Source organism: Symsagittifera roscoffensis, chromosome 1 (genome assembly GCF_963678635.1).
Source record: "Symsagittifera roscoffensis chromosome 1, txSymRosc1.1, whole genome shotgun sequence".
Taxonomy (NCBI): domain Eukaryota; kingdom Metazoa; phylum Xenacoelomorpha; order Acoela; family Convolutidae; genus Symsagittifera; species Symsagittifera roscoffensis.
Window position 1 is genome coordinate 75,671,669 of NC_087062.1, and position 21,207 is coordinate 75,692,875.

Below are 21,207 nucleotides of genomic sequence, written 5' to 3' on the forward strand. Positions count from 1 at the left end.
ACCAATTAAAATGGACTTTTGTGCACAGCAATTAAGTTAGAAATTGGAAAAAAATTAATAGATTATAATTTATTACAATCAGCTATAAATGTATCGAAAAATAAATGAGTTGATAATCTATTATAACTGATTAAAATTAATTATGATTGCTCATAATTTGTTTTCAAACAGGAGATTATAATCAATTATTTAATAATTCAAACACAAAATTCATAGTCAATATATAAATATTTATATATGTATATATATATATATATATATATATATATATATATATATAGATATACGTATCTCTACTTATAGCCGATTAATAGTTGATTGTATTACGTTTTTTTTTTAAATTTAGTATAACTGGATGCGGGTCCGATTTTCACTGCAGATTCCCGTTTTACTGAAAATCTAAACAAAACTTATAGCTTTGCTAAATGCTAACTAGACTACTTATATAAAACAAAACTGAGAAATTTTATGGCGTAATTGCTTCAATGTCAATTCATGAAGCATTCAAAACTGACAGTGAATTGAAAGTAATTTAAAATTATTTTTAGTAATTTAAAATTATTTTCAGTAGTTTGGTTGTCAAAATCAATAAATTCAATGATAATAATTACAAATACTTCCACCAAGATTTTGATTTTGAACAACTATTCTATAATTTCAAATTTTGGCTAATTTACCCTTCAAAAAATTAATTATGACCGCAACTCTAAAAATCTTACTCAAAGTTTTTTAGTTGAGTAGTTAGTCAAAACGGGTTTCTAAAGTTTTAACTTCAGCCATTTGCTGGAACCAATAGTAACAAAAAAACAAAAAGATTATAGTAAGCCCATAATTTTTATGTAAATTTTGATGTTATGTCTTAGTCACGATCTAAATTGTGCTTTTTGTGAATTTTAAGCGAATTCAGCATCAGGCCAAAATCAGAATTGAGCACCTAATAAGCAACAGAGCTATTGTTCTTTAATATTCTATGCTTTTTGGATTCCACCAACAAATAGCTCAAACAATGTATTGCTCAAACAAACTTTGCGGAAATTGTAACTGGAATCCACAAACTGTAAGCGAAATCTGCAAAAGTAGATGGAATCTGCATACATTTGCGGAATTCAATTACATTTGTGGAATCCACTTACATTTGCGGAATCTGCTTACACTTGCGAATTCCGGAACAACTATCTATAATGGCTCGTTGCGGTAATCGCAACAAAACTAGTGTAAAGAGAAAATTTACGCCGAAGATATTTCTACGCGGAATTCCACGGAAATTTTGTATATTGGCACCACTTACATTTTGGAATATGTTTAAAGACTTGTCTCAGGAATCCAGGAACAAATAGAAACAAGTTGTGCGCCTATTCAGTGCAAAGTTTGGCCTCGTAATGCATGTTCCTGGCTTCTTTAGTCTCAACTGAGTTTGGGAAAATCTGGTTGAATCTATTTAAGTAAACAATTAGTTATTATGATAGTGTCACCAGAAAAATTGCTTACTAGACACCTTTAATGCTAGTAACTAATCTTGACTGAGAAAATTTTAATACTTCACCAAGGCACAATTCAATTAAGCAAAACCCAAAAAACTGAAAACTCTGAAATTTCAATCACCATGTGATTGAGAAACTGTACATAAAATGTGCACTCTTAATCTGGAACTACATGTCAAGAATTGACTATTTTTACAATTGAAGAAAAAAAATTTTAGTAAAAACTTTGGAAGACTATTGAGAACAAAACACATATAAAAAAGTTTCCCGGGTTGAAATGGCTGAATAATTTATCAAACGTAAGGCCGATTGTTCCAACGTTTGGTCTTCGACACAAAATTTTTGTTGATTAAAGATTGGTAAATGAGTTGACCAGTTGACGATCTTTATGCACAATATATGAGTCACCACGGTCAATTCAAGAGTCGAACAGAGTCAATATTTTATACCAATAGGATCAACCACCATGTTAAACCAAATCTTGAGCCCAAAAACTTCAAAATTTGTGCGGTTTTTCTCTAATTTTTATTTTTAGGATTAATTACTGTAAAAAGTTACAGCAAAAAGTACAAAAACAAGATACCTATGGTAATCTATTGCTTAATCTGATCGCAGAAATCGATCAATGTATAGCTTTTTCTGTTATTGTTAACAAGCAAAAAAAAAACTTTCTGTTAAATTACTGAATAATTTCGTAAATAAGATTGGCGCATCAAAAAATTTGAAATTTCTGTGAAAATCAAAGTTCATCCGCAAACGTTATGATGGTCCTTTAAACCCTCGTTTTTGAAGAAGTAAAAATATTTCCAAAATAATAACAACCAAAAAATTATTCAAATTTTTATGATTTGCAAAGTTACGCAACTTTCATCTAGTACTGTCTTGTTTGGAAAAAAAAGTAGCTTCAATTCAAATTGGAGTGATTTTTGAGCTGGATTGTTTCGCCGCTTTCCCTGCAAGTTAATAAAAGCTTGATACTCAACGCCCATTAGCTATCCTAAATTGGTAGTCACAGACACGGGTGAAATTTTTTCTTACTGTGAACTCCAAATATCAATATTTTCAAATTAAAAAATTTAATTTGCGGTAATTTTTCTCGAAAAAAGTTTACCCTGGGAACAACTATTCAGTCTTTTTTGAAAATAAGACTTTTAAGAACATTGATTTCAAACTGTATAGAGTTTTTCTGCTATTGGGTAACAAACATCATCTTTTTCTAAAATAAGCTTTTAAATAATTATGTTTTTAAGATTAGACAAAAGAGGAAATTCATACGACTAGAAAGTTAAGTGGCGTACTATGCTTAAAGATCAAAACCGTCAAAAATGTACATTTTTTATGATGTTTGCGTATATACATGGCAAGCAAAATCAAGAATGGAAACGGGGCTGAAACCAGTTATTCGTAGCTAGAAATCATTCAGATGAAAACAATCTTTTTTTGAAAAGTACTATTCAAAGTTTGTATTTAATAGAAATAAAACAAAATAAGTTTCTCGTTCGAATATAGTTAAAATGTAAACCTAGCTTTGTTATTGTAAAAATCTGTTAATGACCAACAAGTATCGCCTAATTTAGGCTCTTTATAAAAACATTGGAACATCAAAAAAATCTCCCCCAAAATGACACATAGGAAAGTAAACTCATTTAGTTGATTTTATTTTTTCGTCGTTTATTATTTTTTTTGGCGCCTGATTGTTCACATGCCCCAAAAAGTTTTGATATCAAATTCGATTGTTAAAAAAGTTATAGCTCAATTTAAGTTTCCTTGCTAGACTCATGGCAGAACCAGACTCATGAATAACCCCACTGCCTTCCAAAATAAAAAACTTTCAAATAAAAATCTAAACATTTTCCCACGCGCATCTTCACCCGCACCGGAGTTCCATGGATAAAAATCGATTATAATGGAAAAATAGTGTCTAAATTGTTGTCATTAAAATCCATTATTGTTGCAAATTTAGACCACGTAATCGATTGTATTGTCATTATGATCGATTATTTTCGTAAAATCATAATCCATTAAAATCCAATATAATGGATTATAATCCATTTAAAATCCATTGTAATGGATTGTAATCCATTTAAAATCCATTATAATTGATTATAACGGATTATAATCTATACATTTTTAAACGGGGGGTGGGGGGGGGGGGTAAACGGGGAGGAAAACGGCGGGGGGGGTGTAAACAGGGAGAAAAGAGAAAAACAGGGGGGGGGGGGGGTAAACAGGGAAGGGGTAAACGGGGTATATAAGACCACATTATAAAGATTGAAAAGTGAAATGCAACACTTTATGAAGCCTAAAAACCTAATACGTAGCAACTGCACTAAACAGGAAATGCGATAACTTTGAAAAAAAAAGTTGTATATTTCATGACCAACCTCTCAAAAAAACCCATTAGAATCGATTAAAACTGATTATAATGGAATATTTTGCCTCGAAAACAAGTTCCATTTTCTTTCAAAAATATTATAATCGATTATCATCGAAATTTATTGAGACAGACCACGAGAATTCAATATAACCAATTATTATCCATGGAACTCCGGTGCGGGCAATTACGTTATACTTCGAGTCTTTATGCACCTTTTTCAGTCTCTCGATATTTTGCGCCTCTTTGTGTAACTTTTCATTGAATTAGCATATGGAAGAGCGAAAAGCGAACAGGTAGTTCGCCGCTTACGCTACACTATGACTGTAAACATATGCATAGATAGGATTTTAACTCTCTTTGATAGTTCCTATAGGCAATTGTTAAAACCGCATAGCTTCACAAAGTAGGGTTGCAGTTGAAATAACTTTTTGAGTCGAGTTCAAAGCATCAATATATTTCAGAATCCATTTTGAGCAGGACTAATTCCTAAGGTAAATGGACTTTATTACTCAACCTAATTCCTGCCTACGGCATTCTGACCCCTAGAAACGGCCAACGAATTCAGCCTAATTTATGCTCCTGCAAAAAAAGTTTGAAATTGAGAACGATCTCCCCCAAATTGGCTTAAGGGAAAGAAAACTACTCTGGTTATTTTTTTATTTATTGTGTTTTATAGGTGCCTATCGATCACATGGGCCAAAACAATTTGATATCAAATCTAAATTGTCAAAAAAAACGTGTGGCCCATTTTTAAAAAGCAACACTCTAAAAGACTTATTGCAGTACAAGGCTACTGAATAATCCAACTGCCCTCCACTTGGTCTGATATAGATTATTAAAAAATTGATTTAATTTCTAGGGAGAAATCAAATCATTCCCCTTTCTTAATTGTGTTCTGTTATGTATTGCGTCTTTAAATGTCTTTTTATTTTGCGTCCCGTACTGACAAAAATGGTTTTGGATCAATTTAAATTGATTTTAAATCAATTTTAAATTGATCCAAATCGATTAACAATGTACATTTTACGAACTTAAAAAGATTTTAAATCAATTTAATTCGATCTTTTTGAAAATTTTAAATCAATTTAAGTGTCTAAAAATCCATTTAAATCGATTTCGATGGATTTTCCGGCTCACTAAAATCCATCCGAATCTCACTTAAATCCATCAAAATATCACTTAAATCCATTTTAAATCGATTTAAATTGATCTTTCTTCAAAACTTTGGACCAATTTAAGTGTCTAAAAAATCGATTTAAATCGATTTGGATGGATTTTCCGACACACAAAAATCGATTTTTTTGCTAACAAGGCAAGAAAACATGATATTTACAAAACTAATTGAAATACTTTATTCTTGATTTTTTAAATAAAAACACACGTGCCAGATCTTTTAGAATTCAAGAAATAAATAAAAAATATTAATTTAAACCAGATTTTGAGCTCAAAAATATGCTATCAAGTTATTAAAAAAACTATCAATGTAAATCAGTTAATGGGCAAAAATCAATGTATTAAATAGAGAAAAGGTCGCTAAAAATCAAAATTTGAGCTCAAAAATATGCAACGAAAATCTAGAAAATCATCATTATAAATCAGATTTTTTGCTATCAAAAATATTATCTGAAAACGATTAAAAGATTTAATTGACACTTAACTTCAATGAGAAGAACGATAGTCAGATCGACTCAAAAATCATTCTTAAGTTTTGAAAGGTTCAAAATATTTGTACATGTTGTTATAATCATTTGAGTGGCATTTCATTCTCAGGTGCCATTCATTTAAACGATTAAGTTTTGAGTTATTGAAACAGATGACGGGTGAGTAGAACTTTGGCAAAAAATTACTAAAAGATGAGTTTTTGTTTCAAAATTGGAAGAAATTTGACACTTCAAGAACAATAGTTAAAAATCAGTATATATTAAACCTCAAAAATTTGGTATAAAAAGTAGCATATACAAATTTAATATACAATGATTGGCACCAAAGGCGCCATAGATTTTTTTTCTTGGGCCGATCCAAAAAATAGTACCAAAGAAGGAGTCTTTTGGTAAACGGGGGAATTTCTGAAGGGGTAGTCTATAAAAGTCAAAATTGAAGAGCAGCCATCACTCGTCGCATCAAGGGGGGATTTAGGGATGGTGTGAATAGGGGGGGGGGGGGGGTTGTTGGTCCTATTTTTCAAGCAATTCAGTCAATTTTGGTATCTGTAACGACACATAACAAAACTTTTCAATTTTTTTCAAAAATTTGAAGAAAAAAAAATTTAAAAAAATGATTTAAATCGATTCAAAATCGATTTAGATCGATTTCATTCAGGCCAGATTTAAGATCGAAATGATTCAATTTAAAATCGATTGAATGTTTCTTTTTGATTAACTTACTTTTTCTACAACTTAAATCAGTTTCAATTTAATCTGCATACTTCTTTCATACTAAAATTGATCTAAATCCAATTTTGTCAGTGCGGGTCTCTTCAAGGGTTATATTTCGCGTAACTGCATGCAATTTTATGCAAGTTATGGAACTTCATATTGGACCTATTTCAAAAAAGATTGGATGTACCTTCCGCTCACGCTATGCTTCAGCAGAAATTAGATTGTTTGCGCTCTTCTAATATTCCATTCCTACTAAAATGTTTCAAAACCCCATAGCTTCAAAAAAATTGCTGGTGAATTATTTTCAGATGGCAAGGAAAGTTTTCAAAAGAGCTAGTTGAAAGTTTATGTCTAAAGAAAAAAAAGTCTATATTTTCTTTGAAGGGCCGAACAACCCATTTGTAGCTCAACATTTAAATTTTTTCTTCTTTATAAAGTTGAGATGATATTATTTAATAAGAAGAACCGCAAATGTTCGTGAAGCTCTGAGTTAAGAAGATTCGGATATGTTTAGGTTGTTCAATAGTTTAAAAAAAGTTTAAAGTTTTGGGTTCCATTTTTTTCAGTTTTTTAGGTTCCGTTTCTGTTTTCAAATTTTGAGCGCCATTTCTTTAGTTTTGCATACATGTTTAAAAAATTTTTCTTATTTGCATTAATTTATGAGGCCTTTTATAGTAATGTTAACTTATTTTTGTGACCCTCTTAGTCTAAAATAATATTTTTAAAAGTAGAAAAAGTTTGGAACCAGGGTGGTCCACTCTTTGCACCAGCTAACTCTCAATTTGTTGAGGAAAATAGAATCGAATATATATCTGGCGCCGACTTTGCACCCGTCATTATAGTTATTTTTCAATTAAAACAAGTGCTTATTATTCATTTCGACTCAAAAAGCGGTCAACTTCAGCCTGCTTTCTTGTAACCATTTTCCCCTTTTTGACAACGACCAATATCTGCGGTTACTCACACACCGCTTGTTCAACACCGGTCATAAGGTGAAAAATAACTAATTTAACTGGTTGTATGGTTTGATTGTATTACAGATAAACAGTTTCCTCTCCACGGCCCGTCAAATCAAATCGCTTGAACGGCCTCTAATCAGAACTGCAAATGGAAAAATAGCTTTTTCTCATTTGTGGAAATGAATGTTACCTCTTACCCACATAGCTTACGCTGAATTCACAACAGAAAAATTACCTACTCTCGTTTTTTTGCCTTCGTTGAACGCATGTCAAAATAATTGTTTTTTATTTCGTCTCAGTTTTCATTTAATCACTTCTTTAAAATCCTGAGCTCAAAAAAGCTTTTCATTTGCGTGGAATTAGTTGAAATTAAAATTAAATGCTTGTCTATTAGGATTTGTACTATAGACTTTAATTCAATAGACTTTTCTTTGATATTAGATCAGTTTAATTGTATCAACTATTTTTAGAAGTTCTTTTTTATTTAATTTTATTTTAGTGAAGAGTGTTGTGGACCCTGTGCTCTGTGAATTATTGATGACGCTCGCGGCAAAAATATATTTACTCAGTCTCCAACATTGCGATCAAAAGACAACTTGAAAATACTTAAAATCGAACGCCGGCTTATTTCTCATTCATTGACATCCAGATCCAGATCTTCAGAATCAAAATGTCCATAGTTACAATTTTGCAAGAGCAAATGGTTACTTCGAACAAAGTTTCCTTAAACAGCAGTAATGATTTGCCTTCGTCGGATCTCAGTCTTAACCAATCAGAGGGCGAGGATGCGTTTGAACCAATGAGAACCACTCGCGAGTGTGGGTGGTGTTACTTGCTGCTGGGCTTTGTGATTCTGTGCACGATGTTGGGCAACCTGATGGTATGTTTGGCAGTCATCTTCGACAAGCGACTGCAGAACATCACTAACTTCTTCCTAGTGTCGTTGGCAATGACTGACATGGGTGTGGCTGTTCTAGTCATGCCCTTTGCTATCGTGGTCGCCTATAACAGCGGTAAGATCGCATCTGTTCCAAAGATGTATCAATGTTATTTTGGATCAATATTAACATATGTGTCAATAAGTAATTGCATGCATCAAAATTATTATGTCATGAGTGGATGGAGAATAGGGTTTTTATAGTGCTTTCATAGAAGATAAAAAATCAATTGATTGGACCCAAAACATATCGATACTTTCTGTATAGATATTTTCTATACAATTGTACGTTTAAAATTTAGCTCGGCCTGGGAAATTACCACACAAAAGCATCAACCTGTCGAATGGCATCTCCATCAACAAAATCTAACCGCCGTACTACAAGGTATCAGCCTGTCGGGTGGTATCTTCATGAGCAAAATCTACTCGCCTACTTTTTTAAACTAGATCATATACTCAAAAAGGACCGCAAAAAACTTAAATATCCTAAAAATGTTTTAAAAAAAGAAAAAAAAATTGAGAACTAACGCAAAAAAAAATAGTTTTTAGCTGTTGTCTAAAAATCAAAATAAGATGACCGGAAAAAAGTTATAACAAAGGGTTGGAAGTTTACGATAACATACTTAAAAAATGTTTGTTTTCACAAATACAGACGTCTATTATTTTATGAAAAACAAGTCCGAAAAACCATTGGAAATTGTTAACGCTTCAAAAAAGAATATCTTTATTCAATTGCAAAAACCTATTTTTATTCGATTTTCTTTTTGCCCTTGTAGTAAGTTAATTTTCGCTGCGAAAAATTGTTTTTGTTATGTCTGTGTTTATAGTATCTCTTATCTCGTGTTGAACATTGTGGTACACCATAGTTGATTCAACTAATGATGGCCAAAAAACTATGATCTATTTTTTTTATAAAGCAACAAGCTGTTCAGATCAATTTCAGGAAGCATTTTGAAGTACTGAAGTATTTTGAGCTTTTTGAAGACCAGCAATTGAAAGTTTAAACACAAGAGTTAAACAAAAAATTAGTTAAGGGGCAAAAACTAACGAAAAAATAGTGCGAATCAGTTCCTTTTATTTTTTTTGTTTTTCATGATTTTTTGGCTCTAAGCTATGTTTCAAATGCAGAAAAAGAACCTGCATGTTATATTAATTCTTTTTCAGAATGTTTTTTTATTGCCAAATTCCTAAGTTTTGAAAAAAATTTTCTGAAATTGCTTTTTTTGCCAAAGACTTTGAACAGGGGCGGTTTCAGGATTTTTTTGAGAAGGGCGGAATTTACTTTAAAAAATGAACATTTAGTCGATCATTTTTTTTCGACCAAATTGATTTTCCGAGCAGTTCCAGAAAACTGTAAAAACCTTATTTTGACCAAACGCAAGGTTTCGAAAATACAGCGAGTTGCTCAGACAGCGAGACAACATTTGAAAAAAAAACAGCGAGGTTTTAAGTTTGATCGGCCAAAAAAAAGATGTAAAATAATACTTAAAATGAAACCCTTTAGTTTATGAGTGGGTCGAAACCCTGAGAGCCCGTACTCAGGAGTATTTCTGTGCAAAATCTGAAATTTTTTATTTCTTACATAAGTTGGTTCTCAGATCTGAAGTTCTTTATTTCAGATTTTGATTAGAATTTACAAAATTTAGATATGAAATTTTGATCTAAAATAGAAAATTTCAGATCTGAAATAACCTGGAAAAACAAAATTTCAGACCTGGAATTAGATCTGATAAACACTTTATTAAATTATAAGTTATGCATTTCGAGCAAACGATTGAGTTTTTTTTGGATGTTTCTATAATACACAATTATATTTAGATAAACTAGTGGTAAAAAAAACTTCCGAATAACTTAACAAACAGTTTTTTTAACTAAGTTTTTTGTTTAACTGTGTTAAGTAGTTCTCAAAATATGTTAGAACACTTGTCAAATTTTAGATTGTCATGCGCTACTTATGCGTTTCTAATGCTTACCTCTTGCTGGGGGAAACATATTTTGGCAGTCTCCCATTTGAGACTTTGCTGAGTACCTGCTAGTAGCTAGAAAAAGCAATCAAATACAAAATTATATCAAAAATAGCAACAATTGTGTCAGAATCATTAACTTTTCAGATCTGAAATTCAGATCTGAAAAAGATTATTTCGCATCTGAATTAGAACATTTACTAGGTACGGGAGCAATTGTTCAATGGAGCAATTCTGGGAAATATTTGATATAGTAACAAGGTCATTAGGTTGCTATACAAATAGCACAAAATGCTCGTAACTGAAAAACTCGAAACTTTCAGTACCCGGATTACGATCAAAGGCTTGGATATGATACTACAATTAACAATCAGCGAATTTTTAGGAAAAATTAGACACTTACGCTTAGAAGTAAACTGGTTTGAAAATTCAGAATTTTGGCTCTCTTTTGACACTGAAACAATAATTGGGTACAACTTTTTGGAATCTGAAGAAATTTTTATATGATACTTAGATTTGCGCTATGTGATCCTGCTTTCTCTTTCCATTAGAGTTTTCAGAACATTTTAGATGGTTTCTCCTGTCCCAAAAATAACGCTAGACTCGATCAGTTTTAATAAGTGTTCTATATATTTAAAAATGCATCAGATATTTTTTTTTCAGGGAAAAACTAGTTTGCTGTTTTTCCCAGAATTCAATCTAACAAAGACAAAAATTTTCCTTCTTTATAAATGTAAAATACAAACAAAAAATTATCATTGGAATACCACATTTTACCATTTGCGGGCTTTCTTTAGAACAATTTCAATAACCATTTGCAATTTTTGTTTAGAAAATTCCAAACTGAGCAAAAAAAAGCATATTTCCCTAAAATTTTCAGTGATGTGGTCGGAATTATAACAAGAATCGAAACATAGATAAAAATACCTAATAGCGGTGCGTTTTATCACTGATTCAATTTTTAAATAAAATTTTTGAATTTTCATTAATAATGTTGCTCGAAATGATCAGAAACAAAATTGCAATTTTTGTTATTACGTGATCAGATGACGTTTTGTCAATTTATTCAACTTAGGCGGATAATAATTTTTGCCAAAAAAATTGAGCCATTTAACGCTGACCAATTGTTATAAGCAGTTGGATATAACCAGCTTGAAGCTAAAAGTTTAAACCTCCATGCGCCAGTTATTTTAGACAAGTTAACTGATTAAAGTGTCTTAAAATCAGTGGTGATTTCTCATTGAAATTTTTTTTTGTCGAATAATTTTTGGGGAAATAAATCTAACTATGTAAAAAAACTCAGCGAATCAAGAGCGTCTGCACTTATTTTGGATTTAATGAGGAGTTATTGACAACTAAAACTGCCAGGTTTCGGGAAGACTCGCCATTTCTAAGTTTTAATTCATTAACTTTTTAACTTCTTCCAATTTTAGAAAATTTTGCCCTGTCAAGGTTGATATACTATCATCTTTGCGCCAAATTTTAACAAAATTAGCGTCTCTATTGAAACTTGTTGCTTAGAAATCACTACTCCCGTTGGTTCAGATAGTAGTACCCCCTATTATACATGTCATTGAAGTTTTTGTCAGCTGTGATTTTTTACGGATCCTTTAGGTACTCAGTACTTTAAAAATATTTTACAGCGACTCTTCTCACTTGATCATTTTTTTGTTTTCGCTCCCTTAGATTGGACTGTAAAAACATGACTATTTCTTGGTACTTGCACTATTCTAGCTTAGATAGTAAAATTTAGTCATCAATTTCGACAGTTCTCACTATACTCTTAGCCATTGCAAGGCCATCACTAAGGGTTAGGTTTATCAAGAAGCACGATTATTTAATGATAGCAACCTGATTAGCTACTCATCTTACGAATCCGAGTTTTTTTAAACCAGCGCGTTTATTTAGCTTGGATAGTAAAGTTTAGTTAATTGTAACACTAAATTTCTTAATACACCCGAGACTTGTGGACACTAATTTCTTTAAGTAATGCAATGACAAAGTTTTCAAAGGTACATATTATTGCTTGTGCAGTTGAGTAGCATCGCCAAAAACAAAAAAAAAATTTTCAGCCAAAACTCAAGTTCAGTTATCAGTTTAGCATTTAGCGCATAGTTTTCTCAAGACTTTTTGAGCATACTCGTTTAAATCAGGTCTTGCAAACAATCGGGGTTTGTCTATTTTTCTAATTGATATACAACCGTTTTTTTTTAAAATTGGTTCTTCGAGAAAAAACAAGCAAAGTTGAAAACAATTTTAAAAAAAGCTTCATAAATTGTTGTTCAAGCCTATAGCTTTTTTCATTTTTTTTTAATTTTCATTTTTCTAGTAGTTTGCTGTCTTTTTTGTAACCCTTCATGTTTCAAAAATTTACACAGACGCAAACTGGTGCTTCACATTTTTTGCGCTACAACACAAACATAACTTGACAAATTAGCAGACCAAAAATTGAAGATGAAAACCGCTAAAAAACTTTAAAATGTCGTAAAAAGCTATATCTACCAAAAAGTTTATACCTTCATGTTTGAACTACATGATAACCAAAAAAAAACGGGAGAAAATGTGCATAGAAATGAAGCGATTTTCAAATCGACAAAATTTGAGATCTAAATAGATGATTGAAACTTAAACTGTAAGAACGCAGCAAAAAATAGATAAAACAAAGAGGTGTTAAAAACTTTACTAAACAATTTATATTGAAAACCTCACATGGCTAAGGAATTTGTTTCGTTCATTCACTGATGCAAAATGATGCTCATAAGCCGACAAAGTATGAACTGAAAAAAATTCAAGCCTAGTGAGAAAAAAAACAATCATGTTAGTATGCCGAACCAGAGTTGATATGATTGAAATCAACTTGAAAAACGGATTGAAAATCAAACAAGCTGAAATTTGTTTGTTGGTTCACAAAAGTGTAATTTTGAGAAAATGAAACAAAGACTTTTTCTGTCATATTGTTTACAAAAATAAGTCTACGTTCTGAAATGATAACGCTTGCTAATTTGAAGCAAAAACATTGCATAGGTAATAAATCAGTGCACAAAAATCTACGGACCAAACGAATATTTAAAAAAATTGACAAGGTCTTTCTTTTCTTTGAAAAAGTTTTCATTTACAATTTTTAAAAAAATTGAAGAAATCTTGTAACACAATTACCTCTACCAATAGGATTTTAGAAAAAGCAATCGAGTAAAAAGAAAAAGTCGAATGTTTTTGTTTGTGCTACGGGAACCAAACCGATTAAGAAACAGACTAACGATAGCCAGAAAAAGCAGATAGTTTTTGATTTGAAAAAAAAACTGGTCGCGCATTACGAGGCCAAACTGTGCATTTTGTGCATTGTAAGCGGATCCCGCTACAAGGACGCTCCCTTTGTTCTTCTTTTGTTCTTTACTTTTCTTTGATCGTTCCGACAAAATTTGAACATGTTTAAAAACTTGACTCTGGAATCCAGGAACATACAGACACAAAATTGTGCTCCTATCCAGTGCACAGTTTGGCCTCGTAAGGCGGTCGGATTGCAATCACGGGCCTTTGTTGTCTCAAGTTGGTGAGCAACATCTACGCCAGATGCGCTGGGTGGTTGATTGATTTCAAAATTAATATGAAGCAAGATGAAATATCAGCGAAATCTTGTGCACAAAGTTGCTTACTGGAAAAAGACTAGCACCCTGTTGCAACGCCATTGCTTATCGCTTTGTGGCCTATTTGCACAGAAAAGCTGCAAAAATATCAATGTCTAATATATCGCACCAGTCTAATAGCTACTAAACGTTTGTTGCTTTTTGCTCTGTAATGAAGACCCTATACGTTAAAAAAAAGCAGACTACATGATGTCCCTTCCCCTAAGAAACTGCCAGGACTTTTCATTTGAGACTGATTTATGTGATACAACACCGCGTAGTGATCATTTGAATGTGAATTCATCATGAAAATCATTTGACACTACACGATCAATGCGTATCGAACTAAAAGTTTTCTGTTTCACGAGTGTGTTGTTTACTCAAAACCTCCATCCTCTTAAAACGAAGGAATCAAATAATCACATGAAATAATCACGCATTTCTTAAAATTTCATCCCCAAATTATCCCCAGAAATCCAGAAATGTTTGAGACCCCCCAGAAAAGCAATATTGTCTCCTTAGTTTGAGATAAATCATGACCATGAGCAGGGGCGGATTTAGGGGGAGGGGGGGGGGGGGGGCGGACGCCTCTTTCCCTCAGGGATTCGACCCCCTGCCGACCCAAAGGGTCCCCCCTTTGATACTTTTTCAGAAATCCATTTTTGGCCAACTGACCCTAAAATTTTTCTAAAGGCGCCTTTGGCGCCAATATATGCTAACTTTGAGGGGGAGCGCGCGCCAAAAAAAAACGCGATTTTTTTGTAAAATTTTTTCAAAAAGTGCCCAAAAACAGCTTTTTTGATTGTTTTTTCAAAAATTTGCCTGCGGCGCAGAAAATTAACCAAAATAGGGGCAAAAAAGAGCTTTGGAGAGCTCGAAAAATCAATTTGGTTGACCTAAAAAAAAAGTTCGTCAAAATTTTGGAAAATTTTTTGAAAATCCGCCCCCCCCCCCCTCGAGAAAATCCTAGATCCGCCCCTGACCATGAGGCAAAGAATCCGATCAATAAAAAATTGATTTGATTTCCTGATGGTGGTCTAAACACTATGCAAATGTGCTGTTTAAAATGTCTGTCCACTCATATTATTTTAAAGCACTATTACAAAGTTTCGTCGTAACATTTAGTCAACTTTTCTTATTAAAAAAACAGCAACGTTCCTTCCTTTTCCAGACCCTATTTTTCTTTTTTGTACGCTGATAGCCATCAAGGTCTAAAACCACAAGGATAACTTTATGTGAGAAGCCAGGTTTCCCTTAAAGCTGTCAAGGCCTTAGTTTTGTCGAGTCAATCACTTTCGTCTTTTAAAAAACCACGATGGCATCTTAGTAGTTGTGCATTCAGGATGGAAATATAGTCTTTCTCAAGAAAAACTTCGAATTTTCGTTGTCAGTATTCTCGCCGTTTGTATTCTGGGGTTTTTCAAATTTGTTGTTTTTTGATGTTTGGATAGACTAGAACATATCACCGTCTCGCCACGTTTTTGTCAGGGTTCAGTTGATGTCCGAAAGCAGTTTTGAAATTCTTCTTAAATGCCTTTTATGAAAGTCATAAGCGCACGATTCTTGATATCTTTCATACCTTTTATTAAAATCATTACCTTTTTTTCTAAAAGTAATTGCAATCAGGGTAAAGCCACCAGAATCAGGTTTCAGGTTTCCACATCAATCGATTATTGATGTTGTATGTTGCTGACATTTAAAAATGGGTTTTCAATCACCAATATATATTAATTGCACCCCGTGACATTTGCTATTTCCTCCCAGTTCTATTTATTAGGGTAATTCCAAAAGACTATATTTGAAGCTTCCTATGCAACCCCTACATTTTTTTCTCATTTTTTGTTCTTAAATTTCCATTTTTCTTCGCAAAAACGTTCACATGATTTTTGCCAATTGATTTTTCGCATTCGCGCATGTAGCCGGCACTAGTGGATAGGTAGCAGAAACTGGATTCCCCGGCTTCATTCCCTAATCCCGTTCCTCCCATCCATAATTTATCTGCCGATCTGTCTAAGCAGGTGCTATCTAATCCCCTCGTCTGTCTGGACTGTTATTGTTCAAACCAACACTAAGTCCGAACTGTCAGTTTCTTTATTTCAATTTAAAAGTTCACTTTAGTATAATTCTACCAAACCCAGACAAGTGTATTATACTTCGCAATGCGCAATAAATGATTAACGAACATTACCTCATTCGCAAGAGGTTTATCTTAGACAAAGTCAGTTAGGGATTTAGTATGGTTAGGTTTCGTGTTCTTAGTGGAAGATACATTCAGGAAGGAGAACGCGTACCGAAAAATTCTATTTTTGGTCAGGGGCATAGGGGTAGACTGTTTTCGAATTTACGACTCATCTCACATTATGTCAATAAAGTTTTTTGAAGGCAATGCAATAATATTTTTCATACGTTGCGTAATAATTTTGAAAGAAAAGCGCGCAACAAAATGGCGCAATTTTTTGGGCAAAACTGCCCAAGAAATGACTGAAAACGTCATTTTTGATGTTTTTTTTTCAAAAAAAGCTTGAAGAGCTGAATTTTTTTATAAATGTTGTTTTCGGCTAGTTCGGAAAATCATTTTTCGGATCTACTTAACAATTGCCCCTTCTCCCCCCCCCCTTTAAGAAAGGGGGGCATTGTTAAATAGATTACAATAACGCATTTTCGACCGATCAGAATGCAGCAAAATTATTATTCTCAATAGAAAGCTCAGTGCTAATTTACTGCTTTCATTAATAGGGGTGGCAATTCTTAAGTAGATACCAAAGGGAGGGCGATTGTTAAGTAGATCCCATTTTGCCGACCTAAATTAAGAGGTCGACCAAAGTTTTTCGAAAAGTGGCAAGATTATGTTCCGGAAAATAAGAAAATAATTTTTCAGATCTTTGATATTACAGATCAGAAGTATCAGAATAGCTGAAAAATGAAGAAGTCAAAATAAACGTCGTTGCTAATCGTCAAAAAGGCTCGTTCACATACAGCAACCTATCAATTTATAACCCCAACCCAATAACAAAACCATTGCTTGACGGGCTGTATTTTGATTTCTTGCAGCTAATTGTCCTACTAGTAACCTATTTCTTCTGCATATATTGCATACTTTGTATGCCTTGGGCAATGAATGATTAACTTAAAGTTGAAATTAGAAAAAAATTACATTTATGAAAATGTATGCCAAAATTTAGATTTTTGCTATTTTCACTATATTTTGTTAATTATCTGTACGACATCGATATTCAAGTAGTTTCCAACGCAATGTATCTGCAAGACCGTTTAACTTTGGTGACTCTAGTTTTGAGTAACCAGAGTTTTCATCATACTTGTGATCGGTTAAAAACAACAAAAAAATTTTTAAATTAAAGTGTTAAGTTAAAAAAAAACACTTTTCATGCACTTAAATTTCATTTTGGTGCACGAAAATTGTATGATTAGCATTTTTGGTCAACCCGGGAGTAGTAGCCTGGGAGGCTGTTATGGAAAAAGCCGAAAACTTGTGATATTTGCACCTGACTGTCTAAAATCTTTTACGTAGTCTGCAATCAGAATAAATCAGTTGAATAAGTCCTGAAAACAAAAACCGTTATAATCATGTTGTCGATTTACTTGCCCGTCCGTTAGTGATTGTATTACGTAGGCAGCGAGCCATGAAAGATGAATGACTACGGTTCAAATGATGAAATCAGCCACAGAAATTCTGCAAATTTTCGTAACTCTGATATATATTAAAAAAATAATACCTTATGTGCTCTGTGACCTATAGGTTCTCGAACAAAATTTTTGGGCATTTTTTTAAAAATTTTTTATTTTTCATACCGAAAATAAACAGGAAAAAATGGGCCATTGTTCAATTAATTTTCTACGCTGATTTAAATTTTTCCCATAAAAAATTTATCAGGGTGATCAGTCTCATAATTAAGATAAAAGAGGTAGCAATTAGAAGTAAAAAGACCATAATTAACGGAATAAGTCCATATGGCTCAGTAGTGTTCAATTAAAGGCATGCTTTCAAACATGCTCGTTAACCGTTGATAAAGATCCTAATATGGGAGTATAAAAATTGAGATCAACCGTGCAATCTTCCCCCCCCCCCCCTTTAAGTCACCTTCCGTAGAATGCCCTCCCCAAGCATATAAGTCTAAAAAAATTCTGTATAAAATATAATATGCATTTCAAACAAACGCGTTTAAAATTGCTTTTTATATTTTTCTTTCGTAATGCGGTCAATTTTGAACGCATCTAGGCTATACTTAAAGTTACCTTATGAAAAAGTTTTATTTTCTTTCCCTAAATAGATTGGGGGAAGGGGGAATTGTATAGTTGATCCAATAATTGCAACAAGATTAGGGTTCGCATCAGATTGGGCGTCTTCTTTTTGGATAAAAAGACAGCTTTTTGATTTTGAAAAGTTCTTATGAAAGTACTGATATCTCGCATCCAATTTCGTAGTAACAAGACCCAATTCTTGCCGCGATTGAATTTGCACTTCTTTCTGAGCCGGTTTAATTGGAATTTTATTTGATCAAAAAATGCCCAGCACATAATCTGTACTTTTTCTTCTGTGAGGCGACAATTCCTTCAAAGCAATTTTTCACTATTTCGACGCTTCGCGCCACGCGATAACTCGCGGCAAGCAGCAGTTAGTAGATCTTAGTTGTTATGTCACCCACAATTGGTTTGATACGTGTTGTGTGCTTGTCAGCCCAAAGATGCAAACTTCTTATGATAATGCCTAGTTTTCATCGGCGTTATCGCCCATGTTCAGACTAAAGGGAGCAAGTTTAAAGTAGTAATTATTGGTGGTTGTAAAAAGTTGCTGCCTAAAATTTGCCGCCTTTCTGTTAGATTAACAGTTGTCGCTTTCGACCAGTTGTCGTTTTCTGCGAACTGCGGCCTTGCCCTTTTACCCTTTAGCCGTAACAAAAATTCAGCTCCTAATTTCAGGACATGAGAATTAGCTATGTCAGCCAGTTACATTTTCTGCAAAAGATCATTTAACCAAAAACATTTCTTTATTGTTCCGACTTTCGTAACGAAAGTAACGGAATATCTGTGCTCGGGTGGTTTTTTTCTTCAGACAAACTTCGACTTTTTAACTAGCCTTTTTTGACGGATTTTTTTAAAAATTATTCGACATCTATTGTTGTCCTGAGCTTAAATTTGAAAAAAAAATTTCATCTGTGATCATTTTTCCTAAAGCTATGGGGGTTTAAATATTGCCATTTTGGCCGATTTGGGACAATTAACGCGCGATGTATTTCGCGCTATTAACGCGTAAGTGGAGATTTAATCCTTTTTAGAAATCGTTCCAAATTGGTTCAGAGAAGCTTATATGCCATGATTGATTCGTTAATAGTAGCGAAATTTATCACTTTGTACTTAATATTGCGTGCGGGGGGGATGATTTTTACAAAAAATCTCAATAAAAAAAATTAGTTTTTTTTAACATTTAAATTTTTCATATTATTACTGCTCAATAGAACTTAAAAGGCAGTCGGAACATTCAGGGTTTCGCCCTGATTCGAGCAGTCTGGTTTGTTTTTTAGAGCCTGTTAACGTTTTCAAGTCCCCATTCCAAATATTTTAAAAAGTTTTTCAAAATTTGATCGATTTTTGTCGTTGTAAACAGAAAGAAGTAAGCTGAAAACAAACAAAACTGCTCGTATCAGGGCGAAACCCTGAATTTTCTGACTGGTTTTAAGGTACATGGAGCAGTAATAACATAAGCAACATGAAAAATTAAATTAAATAAAATAAATCATCCCCCCACACGCCATGTAAAGTACAAAACAATAGTTTTCGCTCCTTGTAACAAATCAATTATGGCAAATAAGCTTCTTTCAACCAATTTGGAACGATTTCTAAGGCGGATTAAATCTCCGCTTATGCGTTAATAGCGCGAATTATATCGCGCGTTAATTGTCCCAAAATGGCCAAAATGGCCATCTTTAAACCCCAATAACTTTACGAAAAAAGATCACAGGTGAAATATCTTTTCAAAATTAAGCTCAGGACAACAATACCTTTTGAATGATATCAAAAAATTCCGTCAAAATGGCTAGTTAAAAAGTCGAAATTTGTCTGAAGAAAAAAAACCCACCCTGAGCACAAATATTCCGTTACTTTCGTATCGAAAGTCGGAACAAAAAGAACAGTACAATAAATGATTTCATTGTTAAAATCCTAGAAAACAAAAGATTCACATTTAATTCCATTTAAAGTTTTTGCTATAGCTTTGATTATTTATGCGCTCTTTTGTCATCAGTTATTGTTGAAAATAAACTCTTTTTAGCTTACAGGATTGCGCAATTCCAATAATTGATGATTTCGTGCTCAGTTTTAACCAGCTGGAGATAAAAAAGTTTATCTTCCATTCTGCCATTGAGTTTATACATCATAAGATTCAAACATCAGATTTACGAACTTCTTGTACAATTCTACAGAAGATAGAACTAGCTAGTTATGTTTAAGTAATGCGAGCTTAGTTCCACTGCTAGGTAGGAGTTTAAAAAAAAACAACAAGACGGATGGTATAACGGCAATTGGTAAAATGTAAAAAAACTCATCTACTCAAATGATAACTTTGCTGAATTTAAGCTGGCGCATATTAAATTGTTGATGTAGAATACATATGAGTTCAATGCCACCCTTTATTACATTCTCCACTCTCCCCCTTTGGCAAATACATGTTTTTGGAACACAACTTTCATATTTTTTCGGATGTAATTGTACCTTGCTACACTTAAAATAAGGTTGATTAAATGCATGCCTACTTTTACTAGGTCTATGGCCAATGGGAAATCTAGTGTGCAACGTCTATCTACATGTAGATGTGCTTCTTTGTACCTCTTCAATTCTCCATCTGACCATTATATCTCTCGATCGATTCCTCGTCATCAAGTACCCTCTGCGACACAAAATACACGGGGGATCCCGATGCTCCACAGTCCTCAAAATATCCCTGGTCTGGATACTCTCGATTATGGTAGCTTTTCCGGGATATCTGATCCGAAATACGATTCACTCTTCGCCGGACAAGCCGACAGTAGCCGAGAACAATTTTCTCTCGGAGAAGGGCGAGTGCGGATACTTCGACACGAGTCAACTGTTTATAATTTACAGTGCAACCGGGTCGTTTTTCCTGCCGGCGACAATCATGGCGGTCTTGTACTTTGTCACTATCATGGAACTCTACGGGAGCACGGAGTTTTCGCGACGAGCCGATGCCAAACGCAACGTGGCTGGGATCCACTCGAGCGAGGCAAAGAGCTTTGTGCAGAGAATGACATTTCAGAGTGCGCAGAAGAAAGCGATGAAGGTGTTGGGAGTTGTGTTCACGTGTTTCCTCATCAGCTGGTGTCCCTTCTTTGTTACATACTGTCTGCAGGGAGTCTGTAAGTTAAACTAAGACATTTAATTTAAAAAAAGTTATCATAATTATTATCATCACATTAAAAACAACCATGATGATAATGTAATCAAAATGATAACAAT

At 33.4% G+C, this 21,207-nt stretch overlaps 1 protein-coding gene across 2 annotated transcripts in view; it reads left to right on the forward strand.

Moving 5' to 3' along the window:
* The window catches only part of LOC134857037 (5-hydroxytryptamine receptor 2A-like), an 88,829-nt gene that overhangs the window by 40,044 nt on the left and 27,578 nt on the right, over positions 1–21,207 (forward strand). For both annotated transcript variants that reach the window (XM_063873371.1, XM_063873370.1), the window contains exons 2-3: positions 7,695–8,208; positions 20,496–21,107. In XM_063873371.1, the coding sequence (XP_063729441.1) occupies positions 7,866–8,208; positions 20,496–21,107 (955 nt within the window). In that variant the 5' untranslated portion in view covers positions 7,695–7,865. The remainder of the gene's footprint in view (positions 1–7,694; positions 8,209–20,495; positions 21,108–21,207) is intronic.